This window comes from Lissotriton helveticus, chromosome 4_2, assembly GCF_964261635.1.
Source record: "Lissotriton helveticus chromosome 4_2, aLisHel1.1, whole genome shotgun sequence".
Taxonomy (NCBI): Eukaryota; Metazoa; Chordata; class Amphibia; order Caudata; family Salamandridae; genus Lissotriton; species Lissotriton helveticus.
Genome location: NC_136064.1, coordinates 91,380,287 through 91,396,716, shown reverse-complemented (window position 1 = coordinate 91,396,716; position 16,430 = coordinate 91,380,287). Strand labels below are relative to the sequence as shown.

General features: G+C 50.8%; 1 protein-coding gene across 1 annotated transcript in view; it reads right to left on the bottom strand.

Annotated features, from left to right (window-relative positions):
• The window catches only part of LOC144752212 (START domain-containing protein 10-like), a 145,823-nt gene that overhangs the window by 23,823 nt on the left and 105,570 nt on the right, over window positions 1-16,430 (bottom strand). Inside the window, exons 2-4 of the mRNA XM_078640174.1 lie at window positions 5,875-6,022; window positions 5,575-5,678; window positions 461-578 (exon numbers count right to left, since the gene is read on the bottom strand). Of these exons, the coding sequence (XP_078496300.1) occupies window positions 461-578; window positions 5,575-5,678; window positions 5,875-6,022 (370 nt within the window). The remainder of the gene's footprint in view (window positions 1-460; window positions 579-5,574; window positions 5,679-5,874; window positions 6,023-16,430) is intronic.

Below are 16,430 nucleotides of genomic sequence, written 5' to 3'. Positions count from 1 at the left end.
ATATGAGGCACACATCCTTTAACAAATGGTGCCATTGAGCTACTCACCAAGTACACAAAGCATACTGTTCACCCACCACAGGAGATCAGATGCCAACCGCATGAAAAAGGTCCTCCTGCCAACTGCACCAGTGTTTCGTCCTCGTGTGAGAGGGGTCGGGGGCACCGCACTCCCCCAGCCCTTGAACTCAGAAGGACCACGGCGAGGATGAGGATGGAGACCGAGCTCCTTTGTCAGGTCTGTGATGAGCAAGATGAACCTTCACCCAGGTCAACCCTGATGAGCTGTCCTTACCACAGAGGTGCCTGCTTCCTGTTCAACGTGAAGGGGGTCTGTGTGGGACTAACACACTAGAGGGCAATAACAACCACCAGATACATTAACCACCCTCACAAACCCCAAAAACAACCGACCAGAAAGGCCAATCCATGGACGCACAGAGCCCCCTTTCATGCCTTACCTTTGGGGTCCACCTGAGCCAAGTATGTCAGGATGCAGCTGTTGGGCCCGGTTGAGGTGATGAGATAGCCGGCCAGGAGGGAGACGGCACGAACACGATCCCTCCGGGGAGGGTAGTCCTATGGAGTCAAAAAGGACGCGAGTTAAGCTGTTGTACCCTCCTCACAGCTGAAAGTCAATGCCATCTGCACTCAATGAGCCTGATCTCAATGGACGCTGCTCATCCCACACCCTCCACCAATCCTTGACCTTGGACCTCTACGTCAACACATACATGATCAATTGCACTGATTACAAGAAATGCATGAAATACAACATGAACGATGGCATTGCCAAATTCTCACCCCTAGCCGACAATTCACAGGAATACTCGCTGAGTGATCAATGCACAAGCCTGTGGTCCATAAAAACCCAGCCTTTCCCCCATATTTGTTGGTGCTCAAGAGGTGAACCCCTTGCAGCATAAATGGGTTCCTCTTTAGCCGCACACCAGTTTATCTCTTTCCTCCATTCGGTTCTCATCGGTGTATTTGTCAGCTTCAATTTAAGGGCAATGTCTCTTTTTGGCACCATCGTGGCCATCCCAATTTTGAATTGTCCCCCCCATTGTCAGATTCGTCCAGAAGCCCTAGCAGAGCCTCTGCAAGTGACAACGGAGTGTGTACCCCAGGACTCGGGAGAGAGAGGATGAACGCGTTGCCAGCAGGCAGTAATCAGAGGGCACTGCCACGCCATATGGAAGACATCCGCATCTGGACCCGAGCAGTGAAGCGGGTGGGGGACGCACCTTAAACACTTGCCACCGCACGTGCATCATGCTTAAAGCTCAATGCAGGGGACAGGCTTGAATTTCTGGCTGGACCGTGTATTTTAGGTCCATCAACGAGGTGGATGTTTCAGCCAATGTCCGAGAGGCACCAAGAAGACCATGCTGTGTGTCACCACCTGGCGGTGCTCCCTTCCCTGAGATGCTCTTGGACCGGGTCGGGCTCATGGGCGGCGCGTGCCGGGGCTCCACTGGTTTGGGCACAAATGAGGCAATCCACAAGTAGTGAATTATTCAGGGATGTTCCCATAACCAACGTCTTTTTCGGTGCACCAACGAGAAACACTAATATTACAACTTCCATTATGGAAAATACAAGGGCGACTAGTGCACGTGGAGTCGATCAGGTAGAACAGCAGGTTGAGCAACGGCTGCAGAGATGGGTGTGACATCTAGCCCAGATTTTAGGAGAGGGCTAGCTCTTTTGAGGGCAATAAAACCAGCCCAATTAGTTGATTAACAATATGAATATGTAAGAGCCATTTCAGAGTGGAGACGTTATGGGTAATGGTCACATTTGTTCATTTTATATAGAGGTGTTTCCGATTATCATAGGCGCACGAGCCACAGTCTTGGAAACCAGTGGTGTCAGGATACATACTGGAAGATTAGAGTTTAGGTCTCGGAGAGCCCTGGTCGTGGGGACTGGTTCACATCCGCCGGTGCCTCGTACCTCGCTCTCACCCATCTGGGACAGCTGTGCCATCTCTCATCTGCGTGTGACTCTGTCGCCTCGTGAATCAGCGGTGTGCACTGCTCTCCACACTAACTTACCCATGTCCCTCCAAGAGAGGTTTTAAGTCGGGGGCAAATTGGGCCCTGGCCCCCAGCCTTACAGTGGGCCACTCTGATAGAGGCAGCTATGTTCTGCAGAGTCTTACCCGGATACCTTCAATAATTCTGAAACAGATCCTTTTAAATAGCGTTTTCCTTTAATTGGTTTTAAATGTGGATGATGTGAGAGTCTATTTAAGATATTTTGCAGACTATTTTTTTTATTTTAGATCAAGCTAGGACCTCACATATGAGAAATGGGAGAGGGTCACGGATTATTTGCAGTAATATTAGAGAGCTGAGGCTGTTTTACAATGTTGAAAACACACACCAGTATCCCTGAAGAACACATGTAAATACATATTGAATTTGGAGGAGTGTGGCTATGGGCGGTAAGTGATCTGGCGAAAGAGAGCAGACACTTGATTGTACTCAAGGCTGTTCTGAACAGGGGCCCCTAGAATACTTCAGGCCCAGGGCCCCCAAAATCCTTGAGCTGTCCCTGGCCTCCTTTCCACAAGCATCACCCGGTGGTCTCCCATGTCCGTCTGGGCTTCAGCCTTTCCTCTCATCACTCCTGCGGATCCCATCCTATCTTCGCTTCCTACTCTACGCTACCACGGTCTGATTGGTGCCACACTCACCGCGTCCACTCCGCACCCCAGTCCCCTCTCTCATCCACCCTCCGCAGCGTTCTTCTCCACCCTCACCACGTCCACTCCGCACCCCAGTCCCCTCTCTCATCCACCCTCCGCAGCGTTCTTCTCCACCCTCACCACGTCCACTCCGCACCCCAGTCCCCTCTCTCATCCACCCTCCGCAGCGTTCTTCTCCACCTTCACCACGTCCACTCCGCACCCTGGTCCCCTCTCTCATCCACCCTCCGCAGCGTTCTTCTCCACCTTCACCACGTCCACTCCGCACCCTGGTCCCCTCTCTCATCCACCCTCCGCAGCGTTCTTCTCCACCCTCACCGCGTCCACTCCGCACCCCAGTCCCCTCTCTCATCCACCCTCCGCAGCGTTCTTCTCCACCCTCACCACGTCCACTCCGCACCCTGGTCCCCTCTCTCATCCACCCTCCGCAGCGTTCTTCTCCACCTTCACCACGTCCACTCCGCACCCTGGTCCCCTCTCTCATCCACCCTCCGCAGCGTTCTTCTCCACCCTCACCGCGTCCACTCCGCACCCCAGTCCCCTCTCTCATCCACCCTCCGCAGCGTTCTTCTCCACCCTCACCACGTCCACTCCGCACCCCAGTCCCCTCTCTCATCCACCCTCCGCAGCGTTCTTCTCCACCCTCACCACGTCCACTCCGCACCCCAGTCCCCCCTCTCATCCACCCTCCGCAGCGTTCTTCTCCACCCTCACCACGTCCACTCCGCACCCCAGTCCCCTCTCTCATCCACCCTCCGCAGCGTTCTTCTCCACCTTCACCCCGTCCACTCCGCACCCTGGTCCCCTCTCTCATCCACCCTCCGCAGCGTTCTTCTCCACCCTCACCACGTCCACTCCGCACCCCAGTCCCCTCTCTCATCCACCCTCCGCAGCGTTCTTCTCCACCCTCACCACGTCCACTCCGCACCCTGGTCCCCTCTCTCATCCACCCTCCGCAGCGTTCTTCTCCACCCTCACCACGTCCACTCCGCACCCTGGTCCCCTCTCTCATCCACCCTCCGCAGCGTTCTTCTCCACCCTCACCACGTCCACTCCGCACCCTGGTCCTCTCTCTCATCCACCCTCCGCAGCGGTCCTCTCCGTCCTCCACACTCCCCTGCACTCCGCTTGCTCCACTCCTCAATGCTCGGCCCCTTCATGCCTCCTCTGCCCCGTCACCCCTCCTCGGTCTTGTGCTCCTGCCTCCACTCTCACCTGCGGTGAGTCGCTCCCCACTCTACTTCTCCTGGTGTCTCACGTTCCTTTCATCCGTTTTGTACTCAAACCCAGTCTCCTCCTCGGTTTCCAGGGGTCGCCTCAGGTTTGTGCCTCGGTCTTCATTCATCCACGGTGTCCCTCAGCCCCGTTCATTTGTTTCTCATTCATCTGCCTTTGTTCCAGTAACTATCTCACCCAGGGCCTGGCCACTCACTCACCCAGGGCCTGGCCACTCACTCACCCAGGGCCTGGCCACTCACTCACCCAGGGCCTGGCCACTCACTCACCCAGGGCCTGGCCACTCTTTCATATTCATCTTGTGGCCGAACCCCACTCCCGCCATGTTTCAAGGATGCCGCTCATCAGCTATAGGCTGAGGTCACCGCCTCCGTCCTCTGCATTAATGCTATGGTAACCAGCTCCCTCATCTGGTGTGTGCTAAAGTCACCGCCTCCCATCCTCAGTTTCACTCATCTTGAGCCTCAGACGTATCTCAGTGTGTGCTGGATCAGTTTTCCTGCTCCTCTGTCCTGTGCCCTGCCCGCTTTCTGTCATCAAACTTGTGTCTTGGCCCACTCTCTCCTCCCGCATGGTGGTCCCCTCTCACAGGAGATGTTGCGAAAAGGTGCTGAACCCTGTAAGACACTATTCCTCACAGTCACTAGCTGTCTTGGCGCTTGACAGTTCCTGGATGTCGATAGCCTCAGGTCTGCAGTAAGATATGGCCTGCCCACGGGGTCTCAGCCAAGGCCAGTGAAGGATGACATACCCCACCACCACCCTACACCCCCCCCCCCCCACCTCCCCCCGTCCAAAGGAAGCGTGATGTGGCCTGAAGGTGAGGAAGGGGTTGAAAGTTGGTGGGAGACAGAATCCCATGGCTGAAGACCAAGTGCACATACCTTAGCATAGCTTTGTGTTCATCAGGCAGAAGCAACCCCCTTCCATCCGGGAGGCTGCAGCAGAAGACTTTAGTTGTTAAGAGGTGAAGACTTAACTTCGTAGCATTTCTTTTTAGAGTTTAAATGAAAGCCTAACCCGAAGGAGAGTACGTGGCCCTGAGAGCCACATGGACAATTATTTCTTCTTTTGCAAACATCTGTATTGCTAAATTTATGCCCATCCAACATCTTGCCAATTAGTAGGACAAAAAAAGAAAATGTAAAAAGATTCTACTCCTTGACTACAAAGGTAAGTGGTTAAGGGAAATCTGGACATTAATGTCTACCGGAAGCGGTAAAAAGATCCAAGGTAGGACCACCATGGTGGGGCAGGAATACTGAGACATTTTGGCTTAATATTGGACATGTTTGAGAACGAAATAGAAGTTAGAAAGTAACAGATGAGGACTCAGCAGTCTTGAATAATCATCTAGACTTGAGGACACACCTAGTCAAGTTGGTTCTCTAAATAGCTACTCCATCTTTGGAGACCTTCTCCGATGGATTCCAGACCTGTGGCCAATGCGTCGAGAAAACACGCTGGGTGGAGCATCAACGCCAGAGTCACTTTTGTCGCAAAGACTCGTATAAATTTTCGTTTGAATCACACTGCTCTTCATGTGGACAGGTCCAGCCTGTCCAGTCTATCTTCCCCTCACTCTCACCCTGCTGTCCCTTCCCTCGACTGAAAGATACTCACCGGGTGCTTGACCGAGAAGTTGATGATCATGTAGTACTTGTCCAGGACCAGCCAGGACCGCAGGGTCACCACATCTCGATTCTTCAAGGGTTTCGGACATTTCCCTAAACAGAAAAAAATTTAATTCAAAAGGAGAACTGAAATTGAATCAGAGCATTCCCATGAGGAGCCACACACTTTTAAATATCATTGCCTTGAGATCTGAGGCGCGCACTGAGGTTGGGAGAGGGAAAGAGCTCTGCAGAGCTTCTGAGAGTCCTGGCATGGAGCGGGGCTGCCACTGCCCTCAATGATACTCACAGGAATAGTAGCCCACGTCTGCATTGGCGCTGATGCGGGCAATGTCCCTGGTCTCGATCATGCTGATGTCCCACTTCTTGCGATACTCGATGTCGTGCAGAACGTCGTACAAGGTCTCCGCAGGTACATCCTTTATCGCAAACTGGCACTGCAGATGGAAGGAGCAGGAGAGTCAGTCATGTGCACCACTGTGGTGTTCGACACCCATCCCCACTGGAGAGTTCCCAGCTCCTGCATATCATGGAGCGGATGCAACCCCTACTACAAATTCACACCAGCTGCTGCAACACTCCACTCCAGTATCACCAAAGAAAACCCCAGCAGGGCTTTTCTTCATCACAGATGAACCCTGTACTTCAATGGAGACTCCCTCTCTTGCAGCGATGCCATGCTCAACACTTGAGTGAGGAGAAACCAGTGATTCTTAACCTGTGGTCTGAGGATCCCTGGGAGTCCACGAGGACTATTCAGAGAGCCCGTGACTGGTTTTTAAATATTAAAATTAATACAGTACAAAAATAAGCAAAATTTAAAATGTGCAACCGTTCTACATTTATTTCATAGTGAATTAAAACACAATATTTCAATATTTGAGCACTTGTTTGATGTGTTCTTGTATCGTTGTGTATTGTTTTGAGATTCAAATCATCCAAATTGCATAGCCTTTGGGGGTCCCCGGTTTCTAATTGTAACTGAATCGGGGTCACTGGATTACAGTAATGATTCAGCAGGGATCCACAGAAGTCAAAAGATTAAGAACCACTGCTCTAAACACTTCAATTAAGACCTCTATCTATCTATCTATCTAAAGGGATTTTATTATTCAGGGTTGTCCTTTCCTACTTTGCATTGAGCACTGTAGCGAGCTATGAAATATACAGAAGTAACAGCATAACATTTCATATGAAAATTGCATGTCTGGTAATATTTCATCTCTACCTGTACTGCAGAGTTTTAAATGCAAATGAAACTTTTCTTAAATATTTAGGACACCTATAGTTAGCAATACTCTACTTTTCACTTTGTTGGAGCCCCATATCTGCTGCCCCACCCCCATCTGCACATTCATGGAGTAGAGCTAACTGCAACAACCATCACACTCTGCACTTCTATACAGCGTCACACGCCTAAAGCTGTGCCACCCTTTACAACAGCACGCACTACTCCCAGTGATCCCGCCCCTTGCGCGTGAACGAAGGGCACCGCTGTCTACACTTCAATGGAAAACAAAAACTCACCAGTTCCTTACTAGCCAGCTAACTGAGCCCTTGTTTATTATGAGGACTGTGTACAAGGTGCTAGATTTCTTTCTAAAGTGAAGTCTAGGGCCAATGGAGCGATTCACGATCCGTTCTCAACTTTGCGATTACTGAACCAGACTGACTTGGTGAGCTTGAGCCCAGATTGGTAAATGAGAAACAATGACTTCAGTGGGGCCAGTTGTACGCGTTTGCGAGCATGCACAATCGTAGGTATGTTTCAGACGCCTCAGGTCCAGGCATCCTTGGCTGGTATAGATGTGCGCTACAGTTCAAAGTAGGGTGCACCCATCATGAAACCGCTTTGGTCTAGTATGATCCCCATAAACCGCAGAAAGTGGACAGAAGAGCCCGCCCAAAGTCTGGTAAAGAAATTGGTCACAATAGGGGAGTGAAGGGGGTGTTTGTCAGTGCAGACCACAAGCTCAGCAAAACATTGTGCAAAATGACCTAAATAGGCTCAATAATAAACACTGAAAGAGACAACTCATCCCCTGAGTGATGTACAGAGACGGTGTAACTTTACATCCCCTATAGAAGCTGTGCAACCTCTTGCTTCTAGACCAGCGCAGATCTCACCCTGGTTCTTCATAAGTCCCACAGGCAGCGGGGCTCGTTGGCTCCTTTGCTCTGTAAAGTGCGGCCCATTGTCCGCTCTTAAGGTATGTGGGGCTCTCCTTGAAGGACACAGTGTGCAACGCTTCGAGCAGAGCAGACTGGTCCAGACTCAACCCTTGCCTGCTGCGGCACAGCAGTCAAGCAGACTCTTGCCGCGACATAATCCAGTGCTACCCTGTATGAGTACACTGAGTCTTTCATGGCCATGAGAGACCCTAGAACAAAGTAGTTGTCAAACTGACCAGTATTTGTGCTCGGAGTTGACCTATCAGCTCCCTTGCACATTTCAACAGTTGGGGGGGGGGTTGGACTGCTCCAATTGAATCCTGCATGCCCATCGTATGAGCAGCCCAGTGCTTCATTTAAACCGGTGGTTTGTGGTGCTGGGCGTAATGGTCAACACCGGCACTTATGATAGTTGAGCATTCTAAAGTGCCTGCTGGTGTGCTCTCTCAATGCATGCCACAGAACAGAATGGGACTACCTGTGCAAGGTGCTGGATTGAAGAACCTGAACTCAATCTGAAAAGATTTATGAAGGCCAAAGTTGTTCATCTGCAGAGTAAAAGTAAGGGTCGTCGTTACTGCCCCCGACCATGTGGGATCCCTTCAAGGCTCACGCACGCGGTACTCACAGGTTAACACCTATATGCACCGCTGGTCAGGATCATTAAGCAACTGACTCCATGAGGACATCCCCTCATTACACTCCGGCCTCTCACAATCACACAGCCAAGCAGAGCAAACACTACTATTACACAAGGCAAGGATATTACTAGGTCTGTCTCCAACCAATGTCTGATCAAACAGAAAACCTGCTCTTGAGCTCCGCAGAGTCGGCAGACCTACCACACCTGAGGCAATCACCTCTTGGCGCCCGTCAGGTACAGCAAAGTCTGTCGAGAGCCGGGTGCTCCCTTCGACTGGGAGCTCTACGTGGAGCCTTAGCTCCATCCAGTCGGCAAAGCATGTGACATCTTAAGTACACTTTAACAACAGTATGGATTATCCTAAAAACAAACAGCAGGGCTCTGATGAACAATGAAATTGCAAATGCTACTGAGTCTTGTCCCAGGTTTGTGACTCGCTAGAGATGTGAATCCAAAAAATCTGGTCAAAGGAGTTGCAGGTTATCAGACAAATTGCAAACTAAAGTCTTTTAAAGACCCCACAGTGTATCCACAAACTTAATGGTAGGAGTTTGAGAGGTGGGAGTGCCATCAACTCTTGGGCTCCATCTCCCTCTGAATTATGGAATAATGAAGAGCTATCAATGTCAAGTAGAGATTATACGGAGAGAATGGATTAAGTAATTTATTTATTTGAAAGGTTTTATATAGCGCAGGCTAGCCCCGAAGGTATCAGAGCGCTTTACATGAGTATCAGACCATAGTTGCAGGATTCATCGTTAGACGGTTACACAGTTTCAGAGCAAAGTTACATATTAGGTCGAGAAAAATAATAAGGACATGTATACGCAAGGGAAAGAGCAGGTATGGGGGAGATTCAGGGGAGAGGGGGTAGGAGCAGGGGAAGAAGACAAAGAATGAGGAGGGAAAGAGGTGGGTGAGAGACAGAGCATGAAAGGGGAGGGGGAGCGTGATGGGGGGCACAAACCGGGAGACAAGTAAAAGCTGCGTCTAAAGTCCGGTAAGCTGTGATCCCAGGGGGAGTGGTATCATTCCCACATCTCCGCTACGTGAGGCTCCCTTAACGCAGTGGACTCTCTCAGAGGGGTCTCTGAGACTCCAAGGCCTACATACTGGATCCTTCACCAACAAGGGGAGAGGGAGTGCTTTGGAAAGGGGCGCCATTCCCGCACATCTGCTGTGTGCGACTCCCTTGACGCAGTGGACTCGCTCAGAGGGGTCTCTGAGACTCCAGGGTATGAATATTGGATCTTTGCCCAACAAGGGCAGAAGGAGTGCTTAGTCAAAGGGCTGAGTAAAGAGCTCATGTCCTCATTCCTTCTACTTACAAAACAAAACCATCATCTGTAGGCACGCACTTTAACCCCTTCGATGCGGATGACAAAGCCAGCTCGTCATGGGCGTTACCTGCGCTACGCGGATGACGAGCTGGCTTTGTCACAAATCACGCGATTTTCAAATTTCAGCGCACAGCGGGAAAACCCGCTAGCGCGGTAGCGGTTAAATCCATGTCAGATATCGCCAGGAGGGGCGATATTGTGCCCATTATTTGGTTTTGACGGTTGATGCTCATAGGTCATGGTGGCTACCTTAAACGGTTTATGGAAGACGGGCATTAGACCAACCACGTTCAGCACAAACCACAGAATCCACCTAGGACCATGGAAAGTTCCAAGCACTGGGCCTTGTGGTATTCAACAAGCGCACAGATAACAGGACAGCGCAGGGATGAGAGAAGTTTGTATTATCTGAACAAGATTTCAAATGTGAGCATTAATGGGAAACACCACTCAAGGAAAACAAGCCCAAAACTGAAGTGCGGACGAGAAGACTGCAATCATCAATGCTCCGCATATAAAGAAAGAGAAGTTGTGTGGGCACGGGTGGTAAGGCTGGGAGAATCTGCAGAGAACCTTCCACTGGAATTGTAGAGTAAAACTGGGAGGATGGCGGAGCAGGGGGCCGGCGCATCACTGTTATAACCTTCATTTAGTAACCAGACATCTGAAGCTACACATTTAAACTGTGGTCAAACGTGGAGTACCTGGAGCATGCACACCATGCAGACTCAAGAAATAAAATCCTTAAAGCCAAGAGATTGGGCACATTTTGACCCACCCTCGGAGGCCAACATTCTGCTCATTCTCATCAGGTCGAGCTCAGCTCTTTACACTCCACTTCTAAAGGTCCAGCTGTGTGACGGTCAGCGAGTGCCCAATAAGGACTTGATCTGTGCGATATTGGGTTCCTAAAGACACCTCAAGCTGCATATTTACAGTCACCTCTCAGAAGCCACTCACAGCGACGAATGGGAACAAGAGAACCACCTCATAGGGTACCCCTGAAAAGATAAGGCTATCAAATGACCCATGAGGGCACCAAGATAACCCTCACCTTCTACAACACCAACCTGTACACGTATGTGAAGTGTGTGCTAGCTCAACACCCACCTCTAAACCTCAATCCTGAGCCTCACAACGGCAGCAACACCAGCCAATGCACAGACATGAAGAAATGCCACCTAAAGAAGCCGCGGTCTCATTGGAGACTCCCTCAACCCGGAACTGCAAACTAGACTTCCTGAAAAAGCAACCTATGCCCCGCAAGCAAGACACCCTCATTCACGAACTGCAGCCTCCCGGCAGCCTCTAGATATCAACAAAGACTCCCTCATCTCTTGGAACGCCAACATCTGCACATCAATGAAGACTCCCTCCCGTCCAGGAACCGCCGCCTCTACATAGCAGCAAAGATTCACCTATCTCTAGGAACTCCAACATCTGCACATCAATGAAGAATCCCTCATATCCAGGAACTGCCACCTCTACATAGCAGCAAAGACTCCCTCATCTCTCGGAACGCCAACATCTGCACTTCAATGAGGGCGCCCTCCCATCCAGGAACCCCCACCTCTACATAGCAGCAAAGACTCCCTCATCTCTAGGAAAGCCAACATCTGCACTTCAATGAGGACGCCCTCATATCCAGGAACTGCAGTCTCATGGTAAACTCTACATATCAACAAAGACTCGCTCATCCCTCAGAACTCGAATATCTGCACTTCAGCGACAACTCCCTCCCATCCAGGACTTGCAGCCTCTACATATGGACAAAGACCATCTCATCTCAAGGAACTCCAACATCTGCACCACAGGAACTGCAGCCTCTACAGATCAATAAAGACTCCCTATGCTCCTGGACCAGCAATCGCTACACACAAATGGAGACTAATGTACCTCCAGGACCGACAAAAACTACACCTCAACTCCAGGAACAACATCTACACATTAAACTCTCCCTCATCCAGGAGGCGTACACCTCAGTCGAGACTCCCTTATCCACAGAAACGCAACCTCTACACCTCAACTGATACTCCCTCACCTCCAGAAACTGCAACACTGATACCACAAAGAAGAATTCCAACCACTACATCTCAAGGATGACTGTCTCTTACCCAGAGGCTAAACCTCAAAGGAGACTCCCTCACCACCTGGAACAGCAACCCCTCCCTCTCAATTGAGTCTGCCTTACTGCCAGGAACACCAAAATCTGCTCTTCACCACCACCCCTATCCCCTGGAATTCTCTCCTGCTGGACATCAGATCCTGTCAATCTGTTAGCCTTCAGAAGGAAAATAAAGACGTGGTTGTTTAACCAATAACTTGCTCATCACCCTGCCACTGTCCGCAGCACCGAGACGCCCTTCATCATCTGCACCCATCCCTACCCACAGGAACTACACCCCAAGTGGAGAGCGGCTGACCCCATATTGTTAATTACAGCCCTCCTTTTGTCGAGGGAAGATTGGTTGAACCCTGTGTTGGATGCCCAGCCCTCTTTTTGGCGAGGGTAGATTTGGTGAACCCGATGTTGGATGTGCAGCTCTCCTTTTGGCAAGGGTAGATTTGGATGCGCAGCCCTCCTTTTGGCGAGGGTAGATTGTTTGAACCCTCCGTTGGATGCAGGCCCTCCTCCGGCCGAGGGTAGATTGGTTGAACCCTCTGTTGACGCGCGGCCGTTCTCCGGGCGAGGGCAGATTGTTGAATCCTTCATTGGATGTGCGGCCCTCCTTTTGGCGAGGGTAGATTGGTTGAACGCTCTTGTTGGGTGCGCTGCCCTCCTTTTGGCGAGGGTAGATTGGTTGAACGCTCTTGTTGGGTGCGCTGCCCTCCTTTTGGCGAGGGTAGATTGGTTGCACCTTCTGTTGGATGCGCGGCCTTCCTTTTGGCGAGGGTAGATTGGTTGAACCTTTCTGTTGGATGCCCGGCTCTCCTTTTGGCGAGGGTAGATTGGTTGAACCCTAGGTTGGATGCGCGGCCCTCCTTTTGTCGAGGGTAGATTGGTTGAACCCTCTGTTTTTTTTAAAAACGTTCTCTATAATGCAGTACACAAGCCAATACTAGCAGCAAAATGCATAAACTCAATATAGTGAGCATTGTTACAATTCCATGAAATATGAACGGGGATATCATTTTATGAAGTTAGCTGGTGGCAATCCACATTAGGCCTTTTTCCCTCTATGTGCTAGAACCTAGTTTATTGTAACTATAGAAGACCTCTGGGCTTTGTCAGGGGGGACCCCATACCTCCAGGTTTAGATACAAGGGTTTACATCTCCGGACTAACACAGCTCTTCTCTTCAGAAGGATTTTCTTCAAGTGTCTTAACATGCCTACACTCAATTTTAAAAGCACATGGATTTTCAGTAGTGCACCTGTGGCAGTATGATGTGCAACCTGCGTGGGACTGACCAACTCCGATTAACGGAGCACATTGTTTTTCGACCTTGAACACGCTGTGCAGACAGAGCCTCAGAGTACAGCAAGAAAAGTGAAAGGTAGATGTGAGCGAGCACAAGCAGAGGGTTTGTGAAAACAAATTTATGTAGAAACCTGTGCAAAAGGCGGCAACATGGCAGTAAAGCATATACTAGCTTATGCTAACTTAGCAATGTACGCAGTGGATACATGGCCTCACTACAAAAGCAGGGACCTGGGCCGGTGGAGCAGAGCCGGCAAAACCACATATGTTATGTTATGTTAAAAGTTTGTGTAAGCGCGACAGCTGCCCCAGCAAAGGGGCGTCCCGGCGCTGGTAGATCAAATGCAGTACCGAAGAGGCAGGCCAAGCTGGGACGAGCAACCCTAAGGGGGAGAAAACGAAGGTTTTGACGGCTTTCCGGAAGGTAAACAAGTTCTCCATACCACGGATGCCCAGCGGCAAGGAGTTCCAAAGCTTGGCTCCCAGTACCCGGAAGGAGCGACCACCAATACGGCATAGTTTGGTACGAGGTACACCCCTCCCACTTGTCCTCTTTAATTCGCTCTACGGGTTGTAAATTTGGTTAGCATAGGAGGAAGAAAAAAAAAACACACACACACACACACACACACACCAAAGTGCCAGCATTCAGAAAAAGTATTTAAATACTTCTCTGGAACTACGTCGGAGGGAGACTGCCGCAGGGACCTCCAGCGCCCTCTGGGGGTCGGCGCCCTGGGCATGAGCTCAGCTCGCACATGCTAAAGGCTGGCCCTGCTATAGTATTAAATGGAAGAGAGAAGGATCTAACCCTTCAGTGTCTAAACGGCTCAATATGCAAACCTGGATCCTAATCCCGGCTTCCCCACGTGTCCAAACGGTGTGATTCGTGACCAATCCATTGCTTGACTTCAATCTGTATAATTTTCCTAACTCCTCCAGTTTTAGAGCACACTGAAGTAACTCGGTGCAGGAAAAGCCTCACCTCTACATGGTTCATATAAAATAATCTTGCTTCACATTTAACAATGTTATAGGCTACAGAGGACATGACAGGTTGACATTTTAAGTCGCTTGTGGCAAGGTCATCAGGGCATGGGGTAATCCTGAATGTTTAAAGTTTAAAAAAGCATTACTGTAAATAAATGTCACTCAATATAGTGATACGATTGTATGAACTTTACTAAAAACACCAGGTTTAATATTTTTATTGTTTTTTTATGACATTTGTTTTCCAATTTACATCTCTGGATGGTTCGGCTAGAGGTTCGGCTAGTGCTTTGTTTCTTCTAATGGATGTCTGTGCCCCCCAAACCCAGAAAGTTAGTGCCCCCTCTGCTCTTGGTGGGTGCTCACTGACATGCCAGTACTGGACAGAAGGCTTGGGAGTAGGCAGGCACCATCCATGCCAACCACGGGCAGCACCGTAAACAACTCTACAGCCAAATGTGTGAGTGAAGCACTGAGTAATCAATCAATCAGGGGTTTGTTAAGTGAGCTACTCACCCGTAAGGGTCTCAAGGCGCTGGGGGGTGGTGGGGGTTGCAGGCTCCAGTCCATCAAGGAGGGGTTCTGTCAAAGAGCCAGGTTTTTAGGTTTCTTGAGAAGATGGGGAGCGATGTTGTCTGTCCGAGGTGGATGAAGGTCGTTCCAGGCTCTGGCCGCGTGGAAGAAGGATTTGCCTCCCGATCTGGTCTTTTTGGTGCGGGGTCCACGGCGTAGGAGAGCTGGGCTGATCGTAGGGTCCTTTGGGGTGCGTGGAATTTGGGTCAGCTGTTCAGGTATGCTGGTTCGGTGTCATGGAGGGCCTTGTGAGCGTGGGTGAGCATCTTGAAGGTGACTCTAGCTTCAATGTGGAGCCAGCGGAGTGTGCGCATGTGCTGGGAGATGTGTCTTGGCAGGTTGAGGACCAGTCTTGCGGCGGCGTTTTGGATGTTCTGTAACTTGCGGGTGAGGTTTTTGTTTATTCCGGCATAGAGAGCATTGCCGTAGTCGAGCCTGCTGGTGACCAGGGCGTGAGTGACGGTTTTTCTGTGTTCGATGGGGATCCATTTGAAGGTCTTACGTAGGTGGCAAGGGTGTGGAAGCAGGAGGACGAGACGGAGTTGATCTGGCAGTTCATTTTGAGGTCTGAGTCCAGGATGATTCCCAGGTTGCATGCGTGGCCCGTAGGCGGGCTTCCAGGCGCGGGGGCCACCGGGTGTCGTTCCAGGCTTTGGGGCCATGATGAGTATTTCCGTTTTGTCGGTGTTTAGTTGTAGGCAGCAGTTTTTCATCCATTTGGCGACTGCTTCCATGCCATCTCGAAAGTTGTGTCTGGTGCTGTTGGGTTCATTGGATAGGGAGAGGATGAGTTGGGTGTCGTCTGCGTATGGCACAATGTTGAGTCTGTAGGTTCAGACGATGGGGGCGAGCAGAGCCATGTAGACATTGAAGAGCATAGGGCTGAGGGAGGACCCCTGGGGGACTCTGCAGGTGGTAGGTGTAGGGCCCGTGAGGAATGGGAGGGGGGTGGGGGGGGGGGGGGGGTGGAGAGGGAAGAGTCTGACCCACTGCGTTCTGTCGGAGAGGAAGGAGCAGATCCAGTCGAGGGCTTTGTCTTGGATCCCTGCGTCTGCGTATTAGGGTGCGGTGAGAGACTGTGTTGAACGCCGCGGAGAGGTCGAGGAGGAGGAGGGCTGCTGTTTCTCCTTAAGATAAGGTACGGGTGTCATTGTTGTGGCAAAGAGTGTAGTTTCCGTACTGTGTTTTTTTCTGAAGCCTGATTGGGAGGAGTCGAGGATGTTGTGCTTTTTGATGAATGTGGCGAGTTGGCTGTTGATGGCTCTCGATAACTTTCGCTGGGAACGGGAGCAGGGAGATGGGTCTGTAGTTTTTGAGGTTGGTGGGGTCCGCCGAGGGTTTCTTCAGGAGGGGTTTGGTCTCAGCGTGTTTCCAGTAGTCAGAGAACGAGGCGGTTGCCAGGGAGCGGTTGACGGTGTGGCAGAGCATGGGTGCGATGGTGTCGGTGGCTCTGTTGAAAATATGTTTGGGGCAGGGGTTCGTGGAGGCCCCGGAATGGATTGACCTAATCGTCTTCAGTGGATCTTCGGTGGTGAGGGCTGTCCAGTTGTCGATCGCTGACTTCAGGGTGTCGGGGTGGTTGGTGAGGGTTCAGTGTGTTGGTTGTCTTTGTCGAAGTTTTCGTAGAGGCTCTTGATTTTGGGGTGGAAAAAGGTGCTTAGTTTGGCACAGAGGTCTTGTGGAGGGAGGGATGTCGGTGGACTCGC